We start from the raw sequence: 23,699 nt of genomic DNA, 5'->3' as shown, positions 1-23,699 counted from the left end.
TTGGAGACGGGAAGTCCCCGCCTGCCCCCAACTCCAGGACGCCCGCGGTGGCACGACGGGAGGAGGCGAGGGAGGCGGCAGCAGCCCCAGAGCTTGCCGGTGCACGTGGGGAGGAAAAGTTGCTCTCTGAGCATCTGCAGAGTGCCCTGACTCGCCCAGCCTCCCCCTCGAGGGAGGGGCGTGTGGGGCCGAGAGCAGCCGAGGGGGTCTCCTGATTCCCCTCTCCGGGGCAGGCGCTCGGGGACTTCGACTGACGCCCTGCTCGGGACTTCAATCCCAGAGACTCCCTGGCTCTCTGGGAGCCTCCGTCGAGCAGGCCAGCTGCAAGGAGGGGAGACAGTTCAGGCGCTGGTGGCCAAATGTGGCACACCAGGCTTCTCTCTCTGGCCCTAGGGAGCACACACACCCTCCCCATGTTCCTTCCTCCTTGGCTGAAATGTGTCCTTGAACTCTCCAATGCCTCTTAGTTTGCAGAGAAGGTGCAGGTGGGGAAACTAGCTTACCATACAGAGGAAATTTGGCATTAGTTGTTCTGGCATTAGTGTCGCCATCACTGTTATGTGGTTGTCCAGAGGAGCACGTGGAAAAGTGTCCCCACCCCAACCCCTCTCCCTTGCTTGGAAACCAAGAAGTCGCCTCCAATTGGCAGCGTGGGAGCAAGAGGCCTTGGTAGCTGAGCAGTTGGCCACCGCTACCTCCCATCATGCTAGCTCAAGGAAGGGTGCGGTGTGGTCCTGCCCCTGTTTCTGGCCCACAACTCCCACCATCCCTGGCCATTGGCCATCATGGCTGGGGCAGATAGGAGCTAAGGCTTCCTGGTGGGCCACAAAACCCCCACGCCCCTGCTCCAAACACAACAGCAGAGCAAGTCCCAACAGGGCAAAGTTATTGAATCGGCAGGAACATATGGGGCTCCAGAGGGCCTTTGCAGAGCATCTAAGCCAGGGATGAGTGTGGGGACCTCTGGGCCAAAGGCTCACAGGACCCTCCCTGAGCCATAGTTTTCCCCCTCACCAGCTCAGCTTAGCACATTCCTTGAGTTTTTCTGCCTGGCTGGAATGTGTCCTTGAACTCTGGACACAAAGTCTGGAGAGAGGGGTGCGTGTAGAAATCAGCCTGCTGTACAAAAGGGAGGATTCACATTCATGGCTCCACCAACCTTTGCCTCTGGCAAGTGGCCCCTCCAATGCAGCCCTCAGCCTGAAAAAGGTTCCCCTTGTCTGACCTGAGCTCAAGAGCTCATCCCACCTCTTGGTTCCTTTAACATAGTTTGGTCAGTAGAGCATGAGACTCTTCATCACAGGGTCATGGGTTCGAGCCCCACAATTGGGTAAGACTCCTGCATTGCAGGGGGGTTGGACTAGATGACCCTCATAGTCCCTTCCAACTCTTCAATTTTATGAGTTCCCCAGATGCAAGTAGGGAGAAGAACCACACCCCTTAACCAGAAGAGAACAGGCAATGTAGCTGTAACCCTAACCCTGAGACACGTAATACACGCATGCTTGGAACCAGCGAAAATCAGAATAAAGGAGTCAGTATCAGTCTTTTTATTTTGAAGGCCAACATATATTACACAGCTTTAAATACAGCAGCCAACAGGACTATTCCTCTGAGCGCAATAGTGATTCAATACAGCACAGAGCTTCCATGACACGGTCCCCTCTTCCTGCTGACATCATCCTAGCCCTCAGGACAGAACAGAGTTGCCTGTGGATGGGAGAGGGAGACATGTACAGCTTAGAAATTCAAAAAGATCACTGAGAAGTAACCCACACAGTGAAACACTTCCTTATAAACTAGGGGGTTCCACTTCCTTTTGACATGCTTCTGACTGATCATAAAGGAAAGAGAGGTTATAGAGTAGGCACCGGCAACGTTTTCTGCCCGTGGGCCGGAGGATTCCCACGGACTATCGTCCGTGGGCTGGACATGGGCCGCACAGGCACAGAAGCGATTTCCAGTGCCATGCTGTCCATGTCCCAAACACTGGAAATGGCTTCTGCGCATGTACATGGCTGCGCAGAAGTGATATCTGGCGCTGGGGACATTTTGGAAATGGGCAGTGCAGCACCAGAAATTGCTTGTGCGCATGTCCGCAGCTGCGCAGAAGCCATTTCAAGTGTTTGGGACATGGGCAGTGTGGCACCGGAAATTGTTTCTGTGCAGAAGCAATTTCTGGTGCTGCGCTGCCCATTTCCAAAATGTCCGCAGCGCCAGAAATCGCTTCTGCGGCTGTGTAGACGCGATTTCCGGCGCTGCTTGGCAAGTCCCCGTGCTGCGCTGCGCCGGTTTACCGCAGTGCATGGGGGACTTGCTGAGCGGGTGGCTGGGTTCAGGGGCGGCCTGTGGGCCAGATAAATGGCCTCCATGAGCTATAAATGGCCTCCATGGACTGTATCCAGCCCATGGGCCGGAGGTTGCCGATGCCTGTTATAGAGCTAAAACTCAATCTCTCATTCTACCCCCACCCCTGGGTCACCTTTTCAACTTCCAATGCCAGTTATTGCTGCCTCTCCACTCTGGAACAACCTTTACTTGCTCTTCTTGCAATTTGCCTTGCATTTTACTTTAGAATAAAGTGCTCCCTTTTCCGGAAAAGATCTAGTCTAGGAGCACTTGGCTACCTAGGCACAACGGGACCTTTGCTGTGCTCCTCTGTATTTGGCAAAATCTACTAGACCAGCTTTCAGTAGCCTCAACTCAAGGAGAATGTCACAGGGGGACGATGTTCCCTTAGCACCAGAGTAACTTCCCACAGCTGCGTGTTGCTTATTCCATGAACATGGAAAGGTGGTTTACGGACACAGATAGAGGGCTGTGTCCCCAAGCAAGTGTAGTAACACCTACGAGAAGAGGCAGCAGGCTCCCAAGGCCTTCCCAAGCAAAGCATGAATAAAAGAATCCCCCTTCCAAAGAAGTTTTAACGGGGGCTGCTCCATGCTACCCAAGATTCTCTATCTAGCAGAGCCTGATGCCTTTGCAGTGAGAAGAGCATGAAGACCTCCCCAAAACGTCCATCTTCTGCTTCCCTTGCATCAGATGCCCTCTGAACAAGAGGAGAGGAGGTTTTCTACCACAAGACCACTGCACACTCCTTCCAGCAGGAGCCTCTACTTACTCAGCTTGACACAAACAATTATTCGTACACGTCCTGCTTATCGGCAATGTAATCTACAATCTCTTGCGGACACATCAGCTTCTCTGCTTCCACATCAGGGATTTCAAATCCTGAAAAAGATGTGGCCTGTTTAGTCCTAGAGGTGAAGGAATCTCAGTCAACAAGACAAGGGATCACAATGTAGTTTTTCAAAGGAGGGGCAAAGGGATCACAATGTAGTTTTTCAAAGGAGGGGCAAAGGAACCCCATGTAGTGCAGGAAAGTTAACAGAATGATCTGTGTCCCCTGGGAGTCAGGGTGTAAACATACAAGAACAGTTTGTAAGCACATTATTACTTATGAGATTCTCCTGGAAACTCCTTAAAGTGCTACTAAAGAGTATGGGAAGGGAAGGGGCATTTAACAGAAGCAATTTATGCAACTACCTATAGTTCAGGTACCCAAATCTTTAAGAAATTTAGGATAAACACCGACAACTGGGAAACACTGGCCTGTGGGCGCTCCATTTGGAAAACAGCCTCTAACAAAGGGGTCATGGACTTTGAAGAAGCACAAACTCAGGATGAAAGGCAGAACCGTGCTAAGAGGAAGGCATGTTTGGCAAATCCTCAGCGGGATGAACTCCCACCCGGAAACCTATGGCCCCACTGTGAAAGGAATGTGTGGATCCAGAATTGGCCTCCAGTCACCTACTGACATACTGTTAAGACCATATTCATGGAAGACAATCTTACATGGCTACAAGTGATCACCAAAGAAGTAGTAGTTTGGGTAATGTACCAGGCCACTTATATCAGTGAAGGGAGTTCAGCAAGCTGGGATATGCTAAAATGCATGAGCTCCATCTTTTCCCAGTAGTCTTGTCAGAAATGCAACTAGAGATGGACCACAACCCAGTGGCAGAAACCTCCCCCCCCCCTTTTTTTAGATGAAGGTAGTCCCTGGTTCAGCTACTGGCACCTGCACTTAAAAGGATCAGGAAAGCAGCTGATGGAGAGCTGCTGCCAGATAATACTGGACTTGAAGGACAAATAATCTGACCTGGTATAAATTCCTACAAGTCCAAATCACATATCAGGATGCACAGCAGTGCAAGATGGTTGAGCCTAAGCCAAGGAAGTAGTGTAATGACCAATGTGCCATGAAGCACAGAGAACTGTGGGAAACACCAATATAGAGAGAAACTTAAGTGAGTGTAAATTTATACCAAAAGGTCAAATAAGAGAGAAAAGGGAAATGTGTGCATATCCAAGGAGAATAAAAGGATTGTCGTGTTAAAAGCCTGGTTGGGCAGTTTGTATAATGGTGTGAGTAGCCAACATGGTGCTGTCCAGATGTCGTTAAACTACAACTCACAGCAGCCCCAGTCCACAGTCAGGGATGGTGAAAGTAACAGCACAGCAACATCTGGAGAGCAGCATGTTGCCTATCCCTGCTAGAATGAACACCCAGACTGCTTTGCCCAAGGAACGCCAGAGAGCTGATGTTCCCTGACACTGTGGCAGAAACATCAAAGGGCACACCAGGTTGGCTGTTGCCAATGGTATGGAAGACACAAACATCTGCATTCCAGACCTGACTAACTCTGATGCTCAGAGCAACGGCCCAGGAGTATTACTTTGCTTTGTATTAACTTCTGTTTTTTCTCAAATAAGACTGAGATCCACAGCAGGCACACTCTGACCTTGTGACATTCTAACAGGCACATCTTGAGATGTATTTGCACACATCAAAGTAACACATTACCAAATTCATCTTCCATTGCCATGATGATCTCCACTTGGTCCAGGCTGTCCAAGCCCAGGTCTTTCATGAAGTGGGAAGTTACCGAGAGCTGGAAGACAAAATAGAAAACCCCACATTGAGGTACAGTAGAACCTCGACTTGCCACCGCCCCTACTCACGAACAATCCAACTCACAACCGTGGCAAACCCGGAAGTAAAAACCAGGTTTGCCACAATTTACGCATGCGCAGAAGCGGCTTCTGCCGACTACACATGCACAGAACGGCGCTTCTCCCAGCGACCCAGATCGACTCATGAATGGACCTCCAGAACGGATTTGGTACATGAGTAGAGGTTCCACTGTATAATGGACAATGTCCCTAACCATCCAAATAATGTCAAAAGTAAGAAAATAGGGGCCAAAGACTCCAGGGAGATTTGGGTTTTACTGCGTATAGAGGTCTTCTCTCCACCCCACCCACAATATTGTTCTGACTTTGTTCCCATTACTGGACAATCTTAAAACTGAAATTGGACCACCTTATTGTTCATTTCCTATTTTGGTGTCTGGATGCTCACTTGTTTCATTAAGCCAGAGAGACAACTTTCTTCCTATCGTCTGCTATGGCCATAACGCATGACCTGTTTGAGCTGGCACAAAGTTTTAGGAAGATAGGGAACACACCTTTGTGGTTCATTCAAAGGTGCGGTTTGCTCCAGTGCAAAATGTATGTTAATCATACACATGAAGAATCCAGGACTCAAGAAAAAAACAGTCAAAACAGAGGCTGCAACACAGTTACTCACTTTTTCTGGATCTATCTTATCATACAGTTTCAGGACATAAAGAACTCGATCTTTGATGTTATCCAGGGTCAAAGGAGGCATCTCAGAGTAATGACGACATAATTGAAGCAACGTTCCAGAGACCTATAGGAGAAGCCAGATATATGTTTTTCATGATTTGGGAATATCCTCAGCACCCTCACCTGAAATACTAACTCTTTACAGGTGACACCTAAAAAGAACTGGTCACTAAAGCTCCCCAGATATTCATAGATGGAAACACTGAAGTGTGCATGTTTGATTTTGAAACACAGCTCCTGAAAATCTGAGCCTGATAGATCATTCTCAAGCCCTAAAATTTATGGCAAACTAAATGCGCCTTCAAAAAAACAACTTTGGCTGAAAAGCAGAGTCTCAAAATATAATTTCTAAGGATCAGATGGCACAAGGAACTCCAAAAGCAGGGAGGACAGTGCAAGGGGTTTTCCACTGGGCATTTGCTGCCTTGGTGTGCACATAAAACCTCCTATTTCATGGCGAAGCACCTTGTACTTGTGAAGGAAGCCCAGCCTACAATCCAGGGCCAGTGCGATTCAGTGTCCATAATGCTGGACTAGGACCAGTAAGAGCTGTTCGACAGTGGAATTTGCTGCCAAGGAGTGTGGCGGAGACTCCTTCTTTGGAGGTCTTTAAGCAGAGGCTTGACAGCCATCTGTCAGGAATGCTTTGATGGTGTTTCCTGCTTGGCAGGGGGTTGGACTGGATGGCCCTTGTGGTCTCTTCCAACTCTATGATTCTATGACCAGGGAGACCCCTGAGTTCAAAATCTTCAATGCACCCACAAAGCTTATTGCATAACATTGGGCTGGTCACTCTCTCTTTCTCTCTCTCTGTTGAACCTTCCTCACAGGGCTGTTGTGAGGATAAAGTGAGATGGAAGAACCATCCTTGGCAACTTGAGCTCCTTGGAGGGGAGGCGTAGCACATATATTTATTCACTTATTTATTTCATAAAATTTACATACCGCTTGATTGTAAAAAACACCAACAATAACAATGCGAAGAGATTTAAACCTCAAAGTGGTAACGAATGCAAGAATAAACGAAACTGGGACTACCCCACCAAGGAAGCAGCAGCACAGAATCATCTCCCCATGGCAGCAGTAAAAGGGCAAGAGAGGCCACGAGGGGGAAGCACTACCCTCATGCAGCGGGGAGCCGCTGCTGCTTCATGTTTTTACCCCGTTCTTTGTCGCCATTCTTGATCCAGCTTTAGCTGTGTTAATTAATATAATTATTTTCGGCTATTTGTTGGTTGAAAGGCAGCGTAGGAAAACGATAAAACCCCGAATCTTGCGCAATCCGCTGGGCTCGGTTCCAGACCACCCCCCTCGTTGGGATCTCGGGCGGCCTGCAAAGCCGAACCCTGCGCTGCACCGGGCGGACTCCCGCCTGCGCTCTTCACCTGCGGCGTCAGCCTGGCGGGTCCCGGCGGCTGGAGGGGGGCCAAGCAGTTGAGGCGGGAGGCGGGCGGTAGCGGGAGGCTGAGACGTCCGAGCGGGGAGGAGGAGGCGGAGAAGAAGCCGCGGCTCCCGCTGCAGCACCGGCGGCGGAGGCAAGTGGAGGAGAGCAGGAGGACACGGGCCGCCATGATGACCCCGAAAGTGCGCCTGCGCCGACGCCCACAATACCTCGCGCCAGCCAGCTCGCCCGCCGGGCTTCAAGGGTATTGAGGAGGGGAGGCTCCCGGCATGCAGCGCGCCGTGCTTGCATATGCAAAGCAAGCCCCGCCTTACCCTCAGGCCCACGTGGTGGCTCCTCCTCTTGCCCCGTCCAGGGATTCAAATTACAAGTAACGGAGCTCAGTTAATTTCAATGGTTCTACTCCGAGTAAAACTGGAGTAGCGTCGATAGCCCTCCAGCCTGCCTCATTGCCCTCTTCCCTCCTGCAGTTTCACTGCCAGACAGCTCCTCCTTTGCATGCAGAAGGTCCCAGATAGGGCTGCGGATATTCTTCTGGTGAACTACTGCCAGCCGGGGCAGACAATATGGAGCTAGATGAGCCAAGAGGTCTGACGCCATAAAAATAGATTACAATGTTGGCATTTAAACCAGCCTTTTATTCAGAACAATGGGGACTGGAATCTTTCCCCAGAAGTAGAGCGCTTACTTTGAATCAGGCATCCCCAATCTCCAGATGTTTTGGACTACAATTCCCATCTTCCCTGACCACTGGTCCTGTTAGCTAGGGATCATGGGATTTGTAGGCCAAAACATCTGGAGGGCCGCAGTTTGGGGATGCCTGCTTTGAATCTAGGCCTTTTGGCATGTTATGTGGCTGGCATCTCCAGGAAGACCTGGGAGACTCCTACCTAAAACCCTGCCACCAGTTAGCAAAGTCAGCCTCCAGGGCACATGGACAGGATGAAACCCTTTTGGGGAACACATGCCTGCAGAGGGTGTAGCTATCTAGTGCATGTGTGCATGTGCACACACACACAAGCCTCCCACCCCCACTGATCAATGTAGAGGTGTGGGGAACCTTTGACACTTCAGAGGTTGCTGAACTACAACTCTCAACATCCCTGGTGATTGGCCATGCTTACTGGTAAGGGACGTGGATGGTGCTGTGGTCTAAACCACTGAGCCTCTTGGGCTTGCCGATCAGAAGGTTGGCGGTTTGAATCCGTATGACAGGGTGATATCCCGTTGCTCTGTCCCAGCTCCTGCCCACCTAGCTATTCGAAAGCATGCCAGTGCAGGTAGATACCGCTGCAGCAGGAAGATAAATAGTGTTTCCGTGCACTCTGGCTTGTGGTTTAGTCAGAAAGCTGTCTATAGGCAAACGCCGGCTACCTTGGCCTGAAAGCAAGCTGAATGTCCGATGCGGCTTCCGATTGAGTGCGGGAAGTTCCCACAGCCAATCATAAGCCACGCCTTGGTTTTCAAACCATTTTGGGAGTTGAACAGACTCCCAGAATGGATTAAATTTGAGAATCAAGGTAGCACTGTACTCCATCCCACTTTCATGCCAGCTATCTGTAGACCATTCTCTGCAGCCCAGGAGGATACTGTAATTATTGAGCGGGAGACATCATAATGGGCAGTAAAGGATTAGCTGCTCCAACACTTGCTTTCTTCTTCCCTCCCCATTCCTTTTTCCTTTTCTTTTGTGACTATTACTTCTTCCTTTTCTATTGTGTCTATTACCATTGTGAGGCTGGGTGAATGGTCTGTCTCATCTTTCAATGATACACCTACAGCACTTGGAAAATTTTAGGCAATTTATAAGTGTCACAGTGGCGCTGGTGGCTACTCTAGAGTAACGACTCCTCACAGCTCTGCATTTTTATCCTTTTATTTAGTGCAGTCTATTTACAGTGCTGAAACAGTGCTATGTACATGCTGTCAGTCTGGTGCAGAACCTCCGAATGGAGATTCCCGTGTTTTCCTCCAGCAAAGTAGCCTGGGGATACTAAATCTCCGCCCACGTCGTTTCCTGCGCAATTCCGGGGTCGCTGGGATCGGTCTTCTTCCCGCAGTTTCCCCGCTTCCTCCTTCCGTTCCCAAGCGGCACCTTGGCTCGGCTACCTTGCCTGAGCCCGGGCTCCTACTTCCTGATTCCCCGCTAGAAACATCCCCCTCCCCGCTCCCACTTGCGCTGGGCGAAGAGCTTGTGTTTAAGATGGGAGGGGGCTGTCTATAGCTTCTGTCCCTCACATCCAGTGTTTAGAAATAAACACATCACCTAGAAAACTTTATACATTTTTTGAAAAAGAAATTTTAATATTACATTTAGGACACTCCAGAAAATGTTTTTAACAGTTCAAAGCCTGCACAAGAGGGTGAACAGTAAGAACAATAGATTTTGCACAATACTGTGCCCAGGAAAGCCCATTGGGGTATGCAGAGAAAATGTTTGGGGTATGCAGAGAAAAAGTGGATTGTGCCCATTATCAATTCCTGAGACCAGCCTTCACCAACCTGATGTTCTGGGATAAAACTACCATTGGCCCTAGCAGGCACAACTGTACTGGCAACGCCAGAATAAACAGAATACAACTTTCTCCTAGGGCCACTTCATAACACTTCTGAAATTGGTTTATCCCTGAAAGCATTCAACTTTTTGGAGAAACAGATCCACTAGTCCTTACATGTTCAAGTGCAGGAAATCTTGTCCAAATTAACTCATCTAACCAAGCGAGTCCCTCAACGCTGTTGTGTAACTGTAAATGTAAACACTGCCATCTTTTTGCCCAGCCAGCAGACAAGTGTCAGTCACAGACCACCTGGCGAGAGACCAGCTCCCTTCAGAGTCGGGGGGCAGCAGAGCCGTGCACTGCCCCCAAAATAAATCCCAGACAGCAATGTTTCCAGATGTTAGCACAGCTGCTGCAGAAGCACCCTTCACTTCGCCCTCCAAGTACCTAGAGCCAAAAGCAATATCCATATTAATACTGCCCCATAACGTAACTTTAATTTTTTAAAAAACTAGAACTAAAATGCAAGAGCATAAAACCAAAATAAAAACAAGAAACACAGAGGACTCGCACAATTAAAAACAGATTTAACATTTTTCTACAACTTTATACAAGGCTGTTTTCTTAAAATCACAACAGTGCAGTAAAATCTGGATCCTTAAAAAGCCTGCTTAAATAAGAGTGGAAGTTACAGCATGTTTTAATGATCCTCATCATCAACCAGGAAAGAAAGCTGTTTGTGGAAGAGGTCCAGGATGTTCAAAGGGCAGAGAAGGTGGCAGGCAGAAAGTGGTCTGCACTTGAATGATAACCCATCATGACACACGCCAGCAGAGGCTTCATTAGGAACTCCTGACATGAAGAGCTGCAGAGGAAGCAGCTCCCTTCACCAGAGTCCAGGAAGCTCCAGTGCTTAAAATCAGATTTACACAGGAGGCTGGCAGGAAGGAGGCAGTGCCCTCCCAGTGACCTAGAGCTACAGAAGCATCAACAGGAATGTAGCTCCACTGGGCTGGAAAGAAAGTGGGGGAGGGGAAGCATGTGTCTTGAATATAGGACACCCCCAGTCCTTGCTGCGCCCAGTTAACGTTATCAGAGGTAGCAGGACTGGGAGAAACCTCTGCCAGAGAGCCTGGGAGCTACTGCCAGCCAGAGTAGGAAGAACTGAGCTAAATGGGCAGTCAGATCCCCATACCCTAGTTTGGCTGCAATATGCTCTAACTGCTGGTTTTATGGGTGGAAATAACAACAAGCAACAACTTGCCTTCCTGTGATTCCCAGGGGAAGGGATAAGGACATCAGCCTGGCACTCCTTGCTGTCTTGGGGTTGAGCACAACCACCTGGAAGGCAGGGTTCACACATGAATTGCTCTCCTTGGCATGCGGGTGGCTCAGAACTACGAACAGGAGGCCCTGATCCACAAGGAAGGAAAAGCAAGTGGAAATGTCAATTCAGCAAGCAACAAAAGTAGCAGCGACTGGTGGTGGAACTGGGGGGAGGGAGAGGAGATCCAGGGCTCAAGAAAGTGGTACCCACTTAACAAGGTTGTGACTCTGTTTCTGACCCACCTCTAAGACTCAAGGCATGCTGCAGTCTGAAAGCTGCACACAACTTGCTGCAAACCTGGCTGAAAGCAGAGCTTCTGTTAAAATCTCAGATCGCGAAACATTTTGGTCTGGCTCTTAGATGCCAACCCAGAAACATTTTAACCCAGGGAACAGAAGCCTATATTGATGGAGACTTTGCTGATGCCTTACACTGCAATGGGATGTAGGAGGGAAGGCAACCTCCTAGGAATGCAGAACTAAAGGGATTTAGGACCTTCAAGGTCAAAGTTGGACCTTGGTGGTGTCTAGAGCTAGGGAGCTAGTGCAACACAAAGACAAGAACATCAGGGGGGGGAGTGGGAGAGGTAAGTGCAAGGGTGCAACTTGAATCCCAGATCCGCTTTTTCCCAAGATGCCTTGCTCCTTGACCCAGCCCAAACTGCAGCACTGTGTATTTCACAGAGCAGAACTTGCTTTAAGAGACATACCGAGTCAGAATAGACCTTGTGGCACACAGATCCTGGGTAGGAAAAACCAAGAGGCACCTTCCTCAGCAGCTGCCCAGTTGTCAAGTTCCTGCAAAAGGAGACAGCAAATGTCACCTGCTCCTGTACAGAATGCAGCAAAAGGTGTGTAGAATCAAACAGTAAAAATGTTCTGGAAGGCCTGTAAACACCATCTTGGTAGTCAGGATAACCCCAAGACTAATTGTTAGTCGCTGCAAAAATGAGGTCACGTATGTTTATCTGCTTTGAAGCCTTAGTTTTGATTCAGTTAGGAGAGGAGAGACTTCACTCGCCGGCTGCCTGTCGGCTACTCCTTTATCTAAGGAGATGGATGCGAGCTGGGAAGGGGCCTCTAAGCCAGGGGTGTTAACTGGGCTACTGATGCCAGCTTGCGCAGCTTGCTTTATGTATAAGTAATGCTTAACATAGTAGCACCTTGCGGACAAGTCATGATGGCTGCTTGCTGTTTTGGTGTCCGTCCTGAGTCTGTAAAGGCAGCAGGTCCCTTCAGGCAGTGTTGTAAGTTTACACTTTGCTTTCCTAAAGCACTAGAACTGGCCATTCTGCTGTTTTTGACATCCTTCTTGGCATCCCTGCACCAAACCACTTGAACAGGCCCTCCTCAGGATAGATGGCCATGAAGACAGCCTGGGAAACATAAAACCCTGCCTCCGAGAGAGGGGCAAGTTACAAAGAAGGGCCTGTAGCTCAGTGGTAGTGCACCTGTTTTGCATTCAGAAAGTCTTGGGTTCAATTTCTGGCCTCTCCAGGTAGGGCTGGGAGAAACTCCCCAGTCTAAAACTCAGGAGAGCCGTTGCTGCCAGTTGGCATAGACAATGTTGAGCTTGAGAGACCAATGGTCTGACTCAGTATAAGGAAACTTCCTTTGTTCCCAACCAGTGCCCAAAGGCATCTCCCTTCAGTGGTAATGGGTTTTGATCGTTTAAGAGCCAAACGTTCGAGAACTACGACTGTATTAGTAGTAGTAGTAGTAGTAGTAGTAGTAGTAGTAATAATAATAATATACCACTCTATACCCACAGGTCTTAGGCCTGTTCACAGGAAATCCACTGTTAGTCATGACTTTCTGGGCTTGCTAAGATTAGCATGTTAAAAATACTGTTTCCACCCCACCCCCACATTTAAACAATATAAGACAAATGCATGCTGTTGAATTACCAAGTCTTAATTTTAAAAAATCATTTAAAAATATTTAAAATGTCCTTTACTAGTCTCCTCTCCCCACAAACAAATATTTCCTCGCATGTGAACAGGGGTGGAATATACGTTTATAAAATTGCCGTGTAAACTTTTTCTGCTTTCCTTATGAAATATAAGTCAAACATCAGAGTCTCATTAATTGAGGACACTGGGAAGTTTTTAGATTTTAGAGAAAAACTTTGTTCTGGCAGCGGTACAAGTAAACTCCATACAGATGCTTACCAGACCACCAAGCAATCTGTGGTAGTCAAGGCAATTAAAGCCTCCTGCATCCCATCCACTTCGGCAAAAGCCAAAACAGTCTCTTCAGGAGGCATCAAAGCCTGCCTCTCTTTACTCCTAGAAACAAAAGAAACCCCCAGGGATGTTGAAACCAAGCTGAAAGAAGTAGTAGAAGATGTCTCAAAGACAGCAAAACACCTTTTGTCTCTGCTGCTGCTCCAGGAGATCAGTGAACCGCCCCCCCTCCCCTGGGCAACTTTCCTTTCCCACTGCTACTGCCGCCACCTCTCACCTTCCTGTCTCAGAGAAAGAGAGGACTTCCACTTCTTGGTCTTGGAGTGACCCACAACTGCTGACCAGCCTCCTATTCTTTAGTCCAAGAACAGCATTTATGTTTCCAGTTTTGACGAGGGGTTGCTTAACACAGCCATCTTCAGAAGAATAAAACAAGAACCTAGAGGAAAAGGTGACATGGTAGCTTTTGGCCCCGATTCCAAGCATGTTTGTAATCCCTCCCTTATGTCAACGGCACTTACTTCAGGCAGGTATGCTGAGAACCTTCGTGTATTGGTAACATCTCTGTGCTACCATGCAAGAAAAACAGGGTTATTTGACAAGGCAGCCCTCATAATTCCTTGCCTCTGTCTTACCTGATCTCCGAAATCTCCAGTCCTCCCAATGCAACACACACAAGGCTCTGGACACCCGGCAGGGGGACAATCTGAATGACCGGAACCTGGGGAACCAGAGTAACAGGGATCAACTCTCTTCCTCCTCATCCGTGCTCCCCCTTTCCAGGACAAGAAGAGCCTGGCTGCTGGAAGAGGCCAAAGGGGGCCCATCTAGTCCAGCATGTTGCTCTCCCAAGGGCCAACCAGATGCTCCAATGGGAAGAAGCCCAGAGCCAGTTTTTGTTTCCAGAAGTTACTAAAGGGCAACTGCAGCAAGTTGCAGGTGATAGCCACCATGGGGCAGACCACACATATTCTATTTCAGCAGGAGCAAAGACCCCTTCTTTCTAACCTTTGTAAAGTGCCATGTGTGCACAGAGCCCCAGTGGCCGGACTCCAGATGCCTCCAGAGGGAAACGGAAGCCTCACAAGCTGTCACAACACACAGTGCTGTGAAGTCAGCGGCCTCCCACCACACGGTGCCCATGTCCACCAAGCACGAGGCAGAGCAGCTCTGTACAAAACAAGAGAAAGAGAATCAATAGGGGGCAGGTGGGTGGGAGGGAAATGTTGCCAGAGCAGGCAAATCATGTGCCACAAAGAGCTTCCACCACCAACAACCACTAGCAGCAGCAGCAGCAGCAGCAGCAGCAGCAGCAGCAGCAGCAAGGGGCTGGTGCTCCTCTACACAGGGAAAGCAGCTTACTGGAGATGTACAGTCACCAGACCAGCGGCTAGCTCAATAAAGGGGCCAAGGCTCAAGCTTGCTAGGAAAGCATCTGCACATCCCGGCCTTCCTCCTAATGTGGACCAGATGTGGTCTCTGTGCTTCATTTCTAAAGGCCTTTCCCCTGTTCATGCCAGATGTCCTGACGATGTCTAGTACTTGCACATACTTGAACCCGGCTAATTCTGCCCTTCCGCTTCCTCCCCACCTCCTGAGACTGAGAGGGAGAGCACACTTGGGCACCCAACCACAATACTGCTGTCCTACACACACACACACACACACACGCAAAAAAAAAGCAGCATTCTTGGCACTATCCTGGAGGCCTGTTCTAGGAAAGGAGTGAGGGGAGGATGCAAGAGAAAGGAGAGCATCCAAGAGGGTAGGGGCAACTGTGCCACTCCTCTCACTCCACAGGCAAGTGCCTATCTGCACCTCTACAGTATTTTGATTTTTTATTAAGGATTTTTTTTATTTACAAAAGTATGTGCAATGTCTCTCTCACATATTTTTTCTATGTATCTACAGTATTTTGTTACATATTCATAACAATTTCTGAGCCACTTAATTTTTTTTAACCCCTAAGCTATGTACAATATAAATACAATATCCATTATAATGAAAAACCCAAACCAATAAAACAGAATAAAAGCATATAAAAGGATAAATGAACAAAAGTGTGAATTGGTCCTAGCAAGCCTGAATAACATTGTCCAGGGGGAAAAGGACACATCTGTGTCCAGAAGCAGGTAGAGTTGGAACAAGGATTTTTTAAAATAAAAATGTGCAGACATGCATTTACATCAATAAAGCACTTTTAAAAAAAATGTGACATGGTTTTCTTCTTTAACCTTTAGTGTTGAGGTCATTTGCAAGCTCCCTTTTCTCTGGCTGTCCTCCACTGGGTCTTCTACAGCCACTTTGTTCTGCAATAAAACATCAAGGTAATAAAATGAAGAACCATACGGCTTCCGGGCAGCAGAGTTCCCACTTGCCTCTTAAGCGCCAGGCACCTGGAATGCTAATGCTTCTGCAGGAATGTGATTTTGGACAGACAAGGGTGCCTAAGCTTGGCTCAAGCACAATTGTCCCAAATCAGATTCCTGGAAGTCAAGGTGCAACATGAACTCTCAATATCCCAACCCCTTGAATGAGGTGGGGAACCTTTGGTACGCCAAATGTTGTTGATCTCTGACTCCCATCATGCTTGAAGGGGCTGTTGGAAAATGTAGTTCAGCACCACGTGGAGCGACAGAAGTTTCCCACCCAACGTAGGCTATATATCTGTACCACGAATTTATGCATGAAAGATCCTGCCTAAGGGCAGAAGCTTGAACTAGGCTGCCTTCTTTTGGACGCAAGGGTATTCCACACCTAGCAGGCTAAAAACAAACAGTGACTTGCCCCTTGCTGGGAATGGTCTTGAAATGCTCATGAACATTCTACCTGCTCGGGGGAAAGGTTTCAGCCACAGTAACCTGGCAATTGATGCAGCTTCTGTGAAAGAAAAGTTGATCTGGCTGGGGAAGGGGGGGAGGGGACTCTCACACAGGGCTGAATGACTGGAGAGCGGTGCTGGCAGAAACAGGCTGAGTAGGCAGGAATGTTGAGGGATGGGTAGCTAAGGGGACCCAAGTGAGCTCCAGGCGAAGGTGACCAAAGAAAGGAGGCACAGTAGGCAACAAGAACCTGAGGGATGGGCAGAGACTGAGGAATGAAGGAAGGGAGAAACAGGCAAGACATGGAAGCAAAGAAAGGGAAAGACGTAGAGAGGCTGTGGGAAACTTAGGCAGGGCCAAAGAACAGGGAGTGTCATGGAGTTCTGCAGGCAGCCAAGAGAAAGGGAAGAAAGAGGTACACAAGCGAGAGAGTTTTGATTATAACTGCAGTTCCTGGAAGGTCAAGCCTGCAGCTCTGACAGAAACGCCTCTGCTTTCTCCTTGGGAATCCCAGAGACCTCTACAATTATGACTGAAAGCAGAGAGCAGTTGGTACTACCCAGCAAGAGTGTGCGATCACTGCAGCAGAATGTGGGTGGAGTGAGTAATAATGTTCAGCTGCTCTTTTGTTTTATTGAAAACTCTTCATTATATAACTTGTGCTGTAACTATGATGCTCTGCTGTTGTTGTTTATTGTTTGTACACTGTTTGGAAAGCAGCACAGAAATTGTATGAGTAAACCAACCAACCAACCAGAGGCTCCTCTGCTCTTTCTTCCTGTTTGGGGGATTCCTTGTAACACTCAACAGACTCGCCAGCCGATAGCTGCCCTTCTTCAAAGCTGGCTATGTCCTCATCAGGCTTCCAGCTCTTTTCCCTTTGGCCTTGTGACCATGAGGGCATCCTTCCGCCACCTCCCTCTTCTTCCTCTTGCCTGCTCCTGGGCAAGGCAGAAATACCTGCAGAGTCCCCTGGCTCAGGGCTGGCATGAGCTTGCAAAGCAAATGCACCAGGTGTGCCTGGCAAGGCCTGGGAGGCTGGGGTTGCCCCCAGACGGGGGAAAACTGGGGTAGGCAGCTGGGACTCTGGGAGGCTGCTGGCACCCTCCAGGGCTAGAGAGAGGAACAACTCAGTTGACAGAGGAGCTTTCTGAGGGGAGCCCACTGGAAAGGGTGGCTCTTTCTCCAGGGAAATGGGATTCTCTCCTAGTGCTGAATCTTTCTCAAAGCCAGCCCCACTAGTGTCCTGGAGGCACTTGGCTGACTGGCCAGTGTCAAAAGTCTCCGGCAGATTTACAGCACAGGCTTTGAGCTTTTCCAGTTTAAGGAGCCCAAATTCATCTTCAGGTAGGTGGAATTCTTGGAGATCTAAGCCACAGGGCAGCCATTCAAGACTGGACAGCTTACTTCTCTTGCCATGAAAAGGAAGGGACAATTTGGGGGAACCTGTCCCAGAGAGGTAAAGTGAGGCAGGATCCTGAGATTCCACAGGCAGGCTGGCCCTCCTTCTACCTGCAAACACAAAAGAGAAACAGCTTAGCCTGTCAATCACTGCAGTCATGAGGATCTTACTCTAGAAGGGCTCCTGGGATCCTTAAAGCCACCCTGCTTCAAATTAGCAGCAGGAGACCTGTTGGTTCAAAACATGCTCTCAGTTGTCCTCTGCTGAACCACCTAGATCAGGCACCCCTAAACTTCAGCCCTCCAGATGTTTTGGACTACAATTCCCATCATCCCTGACCACTGGTCCTGTTAGCTAGGGATCATGGGAGTTGTAGGCCAAAGCATCTGGAGGGCCGCAGTTTGGGGATGCCTGACCTAGATGCTCTAAGCTGTGAACTCCCCCTGCATCTCAGGAATCTCCTGGAAGAAATGGACAGATGCAAAGGAACTGTGTGCTTTGCTTCCAGGTACATTTTGAAAAGCCTTGTCCTCTGCCCCCATCCCCCAGCTCAATAAGGCCCCAAAACAATGGGGAAATATCAAAGACCACCATGGGGCCTGTAAAATGAGCGTATAGTGACCAAGCTGGAAATCCAAAAGCCCTCACCACCCCCAATTAGTATGGGGCGCAATCAATCAATCAATCAATCAATCAGGGAGCTCTTCTTGGGTGCCAGCTGCACAGCACCTCCAACTCACTTCAAAGGGTCACAAAGAACTTCTCAAGGAGATCCTGCAGGTCATGCCACCTAAGGGAGCTTCCTCAACTTCCCCATGGGAAAGAGTCTCCACTGAAGAAGCCAAGCCAGTGTACACAGGAAATGAGCAAAATATTCCCAAGGGGATATTTACTGAGGCCTTTCATGGGAGCCATTGGAGAAATTAGTGGGCACTGTAGTGCCCACAAATACTGCGCTGGCGACCCTTGCTCTAAAGGGACTAAGTAGGAGCCCCCCCCCCAAGCTGCCCCTGGGTGATAAAGCTGAACGAGCTCTGGGTCCAGGGGGCACATACCTCGGGATGCTCCCCTCTGCTTGCATTTCACAGAGGCAACTAGGGCTGCATAGTGAGGCAAGGCAACTCTATCCACTTGTGCCAAATTGACCCCCGCGTTATTCCGATTCCCAGCCTGCTCAGGAGACCCACTGTCAGGACAACATGTCTTGTCATTTTCTTCCAGGCTTCCCATGAAGCTGGAGGGAACACTGTCCTTTGAGTTCACCGCCTGTGAGACATGGACAGTCTCTAAAACAGTCTCAGGGTGTGTGGAAGCAGAAAGTGCAGATTCTGCTGGCCATTTTCTGCCACTCTGCTTGGATTCCACGCTGCCACCAGCTGTCATGTAAAGCACTGTGGCTTTGTCTCTTCCATGGTGGTTTTCTTTCCTTCCCTGAGCTTCACTAGGCACAAGAGAACTATCAGCCTTGGAAATTGTCAGCTCCACGATCTCTGCTGGGTCCTCCACTGTGCAGGATGAGGCCCTGTGATTAGACCTCCTTCTCAGCCTTCTCTTTCTTCTGGACTGCACTAGGCCTTCGCTCTGTACTAGGTCCCCGCTGGAAGATGTGCTCTCATTAGAAAGAGACTGAAGAGGAGAAGTGCCAGGGCTGGCACCAGAATCAGGAAATGGGAAAGGAATAGCCTCCCTCTGCTCACCACTTTCTTTCAGCCCTTGGGAGGATGATGAGGCTGGATCTGTGCTCTTCTCCTTGCATGCAATTCTCTGTCCTTTCCTACTTTTGCCCAGCTGGGTTTGAATGACGGCCGCCAAGTTCACCTCCCTCTGGTGACTGGACATTCGCCGTGTTGTCCTTACGTAATACTCAACAGGAAACAGGAGCCCCTCAACTACTGTGCAAGAGCTCAGCACATCCTTAGCAGGTGTGGCTGGAGCCCTATCCAGGAGGGAAGATCCAGCTTCTTCAAGCTGATCCCCTAAACCCTTTCCGCTGGGCTTGCTGGTGGGAGCGTCACCGCCGCTGAGCTCCAATTTCTGAGGTTCCTGGCATCGGCTGCCTTCTTGCTGCATTCCATCCCCATGTGTTTGAGAGGAAGTTGCATCTCCCTGGGAAGCCTCAATGGTCACAGCTAAGCCTGCAAACCGGCCTGCCTCCTTCTCCATCTGTGGAGATTCATTCTGCATGTCTGCAGGTGACACAATATTCTTGACAGCTGGACCTCCAGAGCTATCAAATTTGCCTTCCTCACAAAGATGCTCAGGTGAAGACTCCTGGCTTTCACACGACGGATCATGAAGAAAGGTGGTTTGCCCAGATGTTTCCTGTAAACATTCCAGATGCAGCAACACAGGAGAAACATCGCTGCCTCGTCCTTCTTCAGCTGTGTTCCCTGAGGAGGCCACTGGGATGCTCTGGTCAGTCCATAAACTGTCACTTCTGTTGAAAACTGGGGACCTGGAGCCCTGGGAGCTCTCTGGCTGGGGTCCCACATTTCTCAGAGGTGCATCCGATGTAGATTCTTCTCTCTCCTCCAAAGCCAAAGATGCTCTCTGTTGCACTTTGGTTCTACTTATTGACAAACTTTTCTGGTTTTTCTTAAGAACAGGACTAAAGAGAACACTTTTGCGGTCTTGGTTGCTACACGAAGAACTCAAGTTTCCTAGCAAGCTGTCTTCTTGGTTGAAGGCCTCAGGCTTGAAGGTGACTGATGCAGATTTTGCAGTGCTCTTCTTTGAACAGCCACCATCTGTGAAGGAAGAAATAACAGCACTCTCCCATCAAGGAAGTACACAGCACAGCAAAACGAAGCACATTTTAATAAAAAGAAGTTAAAAACTACAGGATGATACAAAGGCAGTTGAACATACAACTCTGTTTCACTTCCTAAAGAGTGGAAAGCGGAGTTCAGGCTTGACAAATCTACTTTCCTTTTTTAAAAATTAAAACCCAGAGATTCATCAAACAGTGTCAGGTACAAAAAACAAACACTTAGAATTAAATAATTGAGTGCTGAGGAATTTCTTTTGAGTGCTAGAACTGAACTCACAGTCCTTATACTGTGGTACCTCCGGTTACGGATGGGATCCGTTCCAGAGGCCCAGCCGTATCCCGAAAACTCCAAAACTGGAAGCGTCTTTCTGTGCACGTGCACGGCGCGATTGAGTGTTTCTGCACGCACAGCGAAACCCGGAAGTATACACTTCAGGTTTGCCACATTCGCAACCCAGTTTATGTATCCAGAGTAATATGTAAGAAGAGGTATGACTGTATACCAAAAAAACACTTCTGGCTACACAAACATATGGTATCTTCTTCAGATTAGTAATATGTGGGAACATACAAACCAGTATAACTAGAGGAACAGCTGTATAATATCAGAGCTGTATAATATAAGCTGGATTATAATGAATCAGACCATTGGTCAATCTGACTACTGACTACACTCCTGGAAGCGGATCTCCAGTGTTTCGGGCAGAGAGTCTCTCCAAGTCCTGCTTGAAGACTGAATCATGAACCTGGTGAATTCAAAGCAGATGCTTTGCCACTGAACTGCAGTTCTTCCAAATGTTTGATCTCAGCCTAGAAGCGTGTGATAAAAATGCCTCTGAACATGTCTGGAGCACATCTCCTCTGCACGATTCATCATGGCTTATCCATGTATCTCACAAGTAGAAAGCAAAGGCTTCCAGTCCACCCAGCACAATTTTTAAGATGGCTTTAGTCCCAGTTCGCCTCATTTTAAAAAATAAGCACTCACAAATACCCAGAGTAGTTCTGAATTGGGACACCAGGCCTCATCTGTACATAGCCAAACAAAAAATGTGTGGGATTCTAAGTGAACAGAACCCAAGACCCCAACGATGCAAAGTTTTGGAGCAGAAACAACAAAAGAAAATTTAATTTAAGTTTTATGGCATCTCCCTGTAATGTTCTCACTTAGTCCTCAGCCCAAGAGGCCTGCCCAAGCACAGCATCAGGTGCAATACTTACAAAAAGTACTCTGCCTTGTAGGAAAGGTAGAGGAAGCCTATAATGCAAGAGCAAAAGCCATGGAGCAATGACTTCATCAGGACAGATAAACACCCAAAGGACCATGGATCTGCCTTTCCAGGCTTACCTGCAAGATCCCCCTCATCTTCCTCTTGCATAAGCAACAGGTTTTTCTCTGCAACCGTTTTCTTGACATAGTTGTTCACCTTTTCAGCTCTTTCAGCACGCTACAAAAACAAAAACAGTAAACAAGGGTAATGGGAAGACCAGTGCTTAATCAGATGTGCTTCTATTTTCTGCCAAAAATGTTGTTGTTATTAATATTATTAATTAAATTTTTATATCACTCTTCATGAGATGATCACGGGGTGGGTGGGTGGGTTACAACATAGAAACACAAAAATGCACACTATAGTAACAAACAAAACAATATCACCCCCACCCCCATTTTAAAAGGCCATAATTAACCAAAGCCTGGAAGAAGAGGAATGTTTTTTGCCTGGCACCTAAAGATATGTAAGGAAGGAGTCAGGTGAGCCTCCCCAGGGAGCACATTCCACAAGTGAGGGGCCACTGCAGAAAAGACCTGCTCTCGTGTTGCTGCCCTCAGGGCCCCTTGAGGAGGCACATGGAGAAGGGCCTCAGGTGATGAAACATCTTCCCCAACTGAAGAAATCAGTTGCTTATAAGTCCTTGGCAGACACTATTGTTTACTTACCTGTAACCTGTGGAATGTTTTGCTGTATTCTCTTTTCAATAAGGCCAACTTTGCTTTCAGCTAGAAGACAAAGATGTTACAAGGCGGTCACAAGAAGTTGTTTTAAAACAATGTTTGGGAAGGCAGCAGCTACATGAACTGCATTGCCAAACACTCGGTCTTGCTGGAGGAAGGAGGAACACAAGAACACACCAAAACAATGTACTCAAAATGAAGGGTTCTGTATAACTTAAAACCGCATCCCCAACAGTATAAACTGGCCTCCCTCAATCTAGTGCCCTCCAGGTATTTTGGAGTGCAACTCCCAACGGCCCCAGCCAACACAGCTGTATGATGTTGGGGCTGATAGGGGTTATAGGCCTACATCTGGAGCGCACAAAGTTGGGGGAGGCTGGTTTAAACAGATCCCCAAAAGGAGTACATAGGAAATTGCCCTATAGTGAGTGAGATAACTGCTCTATCCAGCTCAGTTGTGTCTTTACATTTAACAGCAGTGGCTCTCCAGGGTCTCAGGTAAGGGCAGCTCAACCTGGAGATGCTGAAGGGAGAATCTGAAAACCAGCTGCATGCCAAGCAGTTGCTCTACAGCTAAGTTATGGACCTATATATGGGCCAGTGGCTCTCCAGGGTTTCAGACAAGGGTCTTTCTTACTCCCACCTGGAGATGCTGATGGGAACTGAACCTGGGAGTTTGTGTGTGCAAAGCAAGTGTTTATATTCCTTCCCTACAAAGTAAAATTCCATCTAGCTCAGTATTGTTGACACTGGAAGTGGGTCTCCAGGGTTTCAAGCAAAGGTCTTTCTGACTCCCACCTGAAGATGCCGGTGGGGACTAAAAACAGGCTTTTTTTTTGTATGCAAACTGGAGTGAGCATGATCTTCCAAGCCATGATCTTTCTCACCCTTGGGTCTCCTGATGTTCTTGAACTACAACTTCCATCATATCTGACCCCTCACCATGCTGGCTAGGAATGATGGGAGTGGTAGCCCAGCAACATCTGAGGACCCAAGGTTGAGGAAGAATCCAGTCCACATGGTTCTAAATAAACAGCTGGTTTAAGCAAAGACATAGGAAACTGCCTTACACAAAGTTAGTGTCTTGTAGTCCATCTAGCCCAGGCATCCCCAAACTGCGGGCCTCCAGACGTTTTGGCCTACAACTCCCATGATTCCTAGCTAACAGGACCAGTGGTCAGGGATGATGAGGATTGTAGTCCAAAACATCTGGAGGGCCGAAGTCTGGGGATGCCTGATCTAGCCTGTAATGTCTACACTGACTGGCAGCAACTCTCCAAGGTTCCCAGCCCTACCTAGAAATCCCACCACAGGAAATCTCCACCACAGGAAAATAACCTTCCCTCCCCAGCTGCCAGGCCAAACTGGCCTCCCTTCAAGAGACCCTCCCGCCCTTTCCTCCTCCAGCAAAAGCCCCTCGGTCGCGGCCCCTCTCGCCCGGTGCCCACCTGGGCCTTCTCCTGCGCATTGAGGGCCGGGAAGTGGCCCCGCGGAGGCTCCATATCTCCCGCTCTCTGCGCGCTACGCACCTCGCGCCAGCTGCGCCTGCGCAGTTACTGAACCAGCGAAACGGCGTCCATGGAAACGCAATATTCGCCGGGAGCGAGGGAATGTCTGCGCATGCGCC

The 23,699-nt window shown here is 48.6% G+C and overlaps 2 protein-coding genes across 2 annotated transcripts; both read right to left on the bottom strand.

The window, feature by feature from the left end:
* Positions 1–1,527: 1,527 nt before the first annotated feature.
* On the bottom strand, positions 1,528–7,324 carry NDUFAB1 (NADH:ubiquinone oxidoreductase subunit AB1). The gene is made up of 5 exons (XM_035131223.2): positions 7,098–7,324; positions 5,654–5,776; positions 4,868–4,955; positions 3,122–3,231; positions 1,528–1,710 (listed from the first exon to the last, which is right to left on the bottom strand). Exons 1-4 carry the CDS (start codon positions 7,281–7,283, stop codon positions 3,140–3,142), a joined length of 489 nt encoding a protein of 162 aa, XP_034987114.1. The 5' UTR covers positions 7,284–7,324; the 3' UTR covers positions 1,528–1,710; positions 3,122–3,139.
* A 461-nt stretch (positions 7,325–7,785) lies between these two features.
* Positions 7,786–23,647, bottom strand: PALB2 (partner and localizer of BRCA2). Its single transcript, XM_035131224.2, has 13 exons — positions 23,521–23,647; positions 22,058–22,117; positions 21,467–21,566; positions 18,404–20,095; positions 16,701–17,458; positions 15,359–15,433; positions 14,133–14,294; positions 13,760–13,845; positions 13,402–13,563; positions 13,110–13,226; positions 11,649–11,736; positions 10,877–11,025; positions 7,786–10,059 (listed from the first exon to the last, which is right to left on the bottom strand). Exons 1-13 carry the CDS (start codon positions 23,572–23,574, stop codon positions 9,825–9,827), a joined length of 3,738 nt encoding a protein of 1,245 aa, XP_034987115.1. The 5' UTR covers positions 23,575–23,647; the 3' UTR covers positions 7,786–9,824.
* Between the last annotated feature and the right edge of the window lie 52 nt (positions 23,648–23,699).

Source organism: Zootoca vivipara, chromosome 14 (genome assembly GCF_963506605.1).
Source record: "Zootoca vivipara chromosome 14, rZooViv1.1, whole genome shotgun sequence".
Lineage (NCBI taxonomy): Eukaryota > Metazoa > Chordata > Lepidosauria > Squamata > Lacertidae > Zootoca > Zootoca vivipara.
This window is presented reverse-complemented; position numbering and strand designations above follow the sequence as displayed.

What these genes read in the sequence shown, in the direction of transcription:
- NDUFAB1 (XM_035131223.2), bottom strand. Translation starts at nt 7,283, where the DNA reads ATGGCGGCCCGTGTCCTCCTGCTCTCCTCCACTTGCCTCCGCCGCCGG. An exon ending in CCGCCAGGCTGACGCCGCAG is followed by an intron (nt 5,777 to 7,097) that starts GTGAAGAGCGCA and finishes CTTCTCCTATAG; the next exon opens with GTCTCTGGAACGTTGCTTCA. An exon ending in ATAAGATAGATCCAGAAAAA is followed by an intron (nt 4,956 to 5,653) that starts GTGAGTAACTGT and finishes TTTGTCTTCCAG; the next exon opens with CTCTCGGTAACTTCCCACTT.
- PALB2 (XM_035131224.2), bottom strand. Translation starts at nt 23,574, where the DNA reads ATGGAGCCTCCGCGGGGCCACTTCCCGGCCCTCAATGCGCAGGAGAAG. An exon ending in ACACATGGCACTTTACAAAG is followed by an intron (nt 13,846 to 14,132) that starts GTTAGAAAGAAG and finishes CTGGTTCCCCAG; the next exon opens with GTTCCGGTCATTCAGATTGT. An exon ending in CCCCTGGGAATCACAGGAAG is followed by an intron (nt 10,060 to 10,876) that starts GCAAGTTGTTGC and finishes TTTTGGCTCTAG; the next exon opens with GTACTTGGAGGGCGAAGTGA.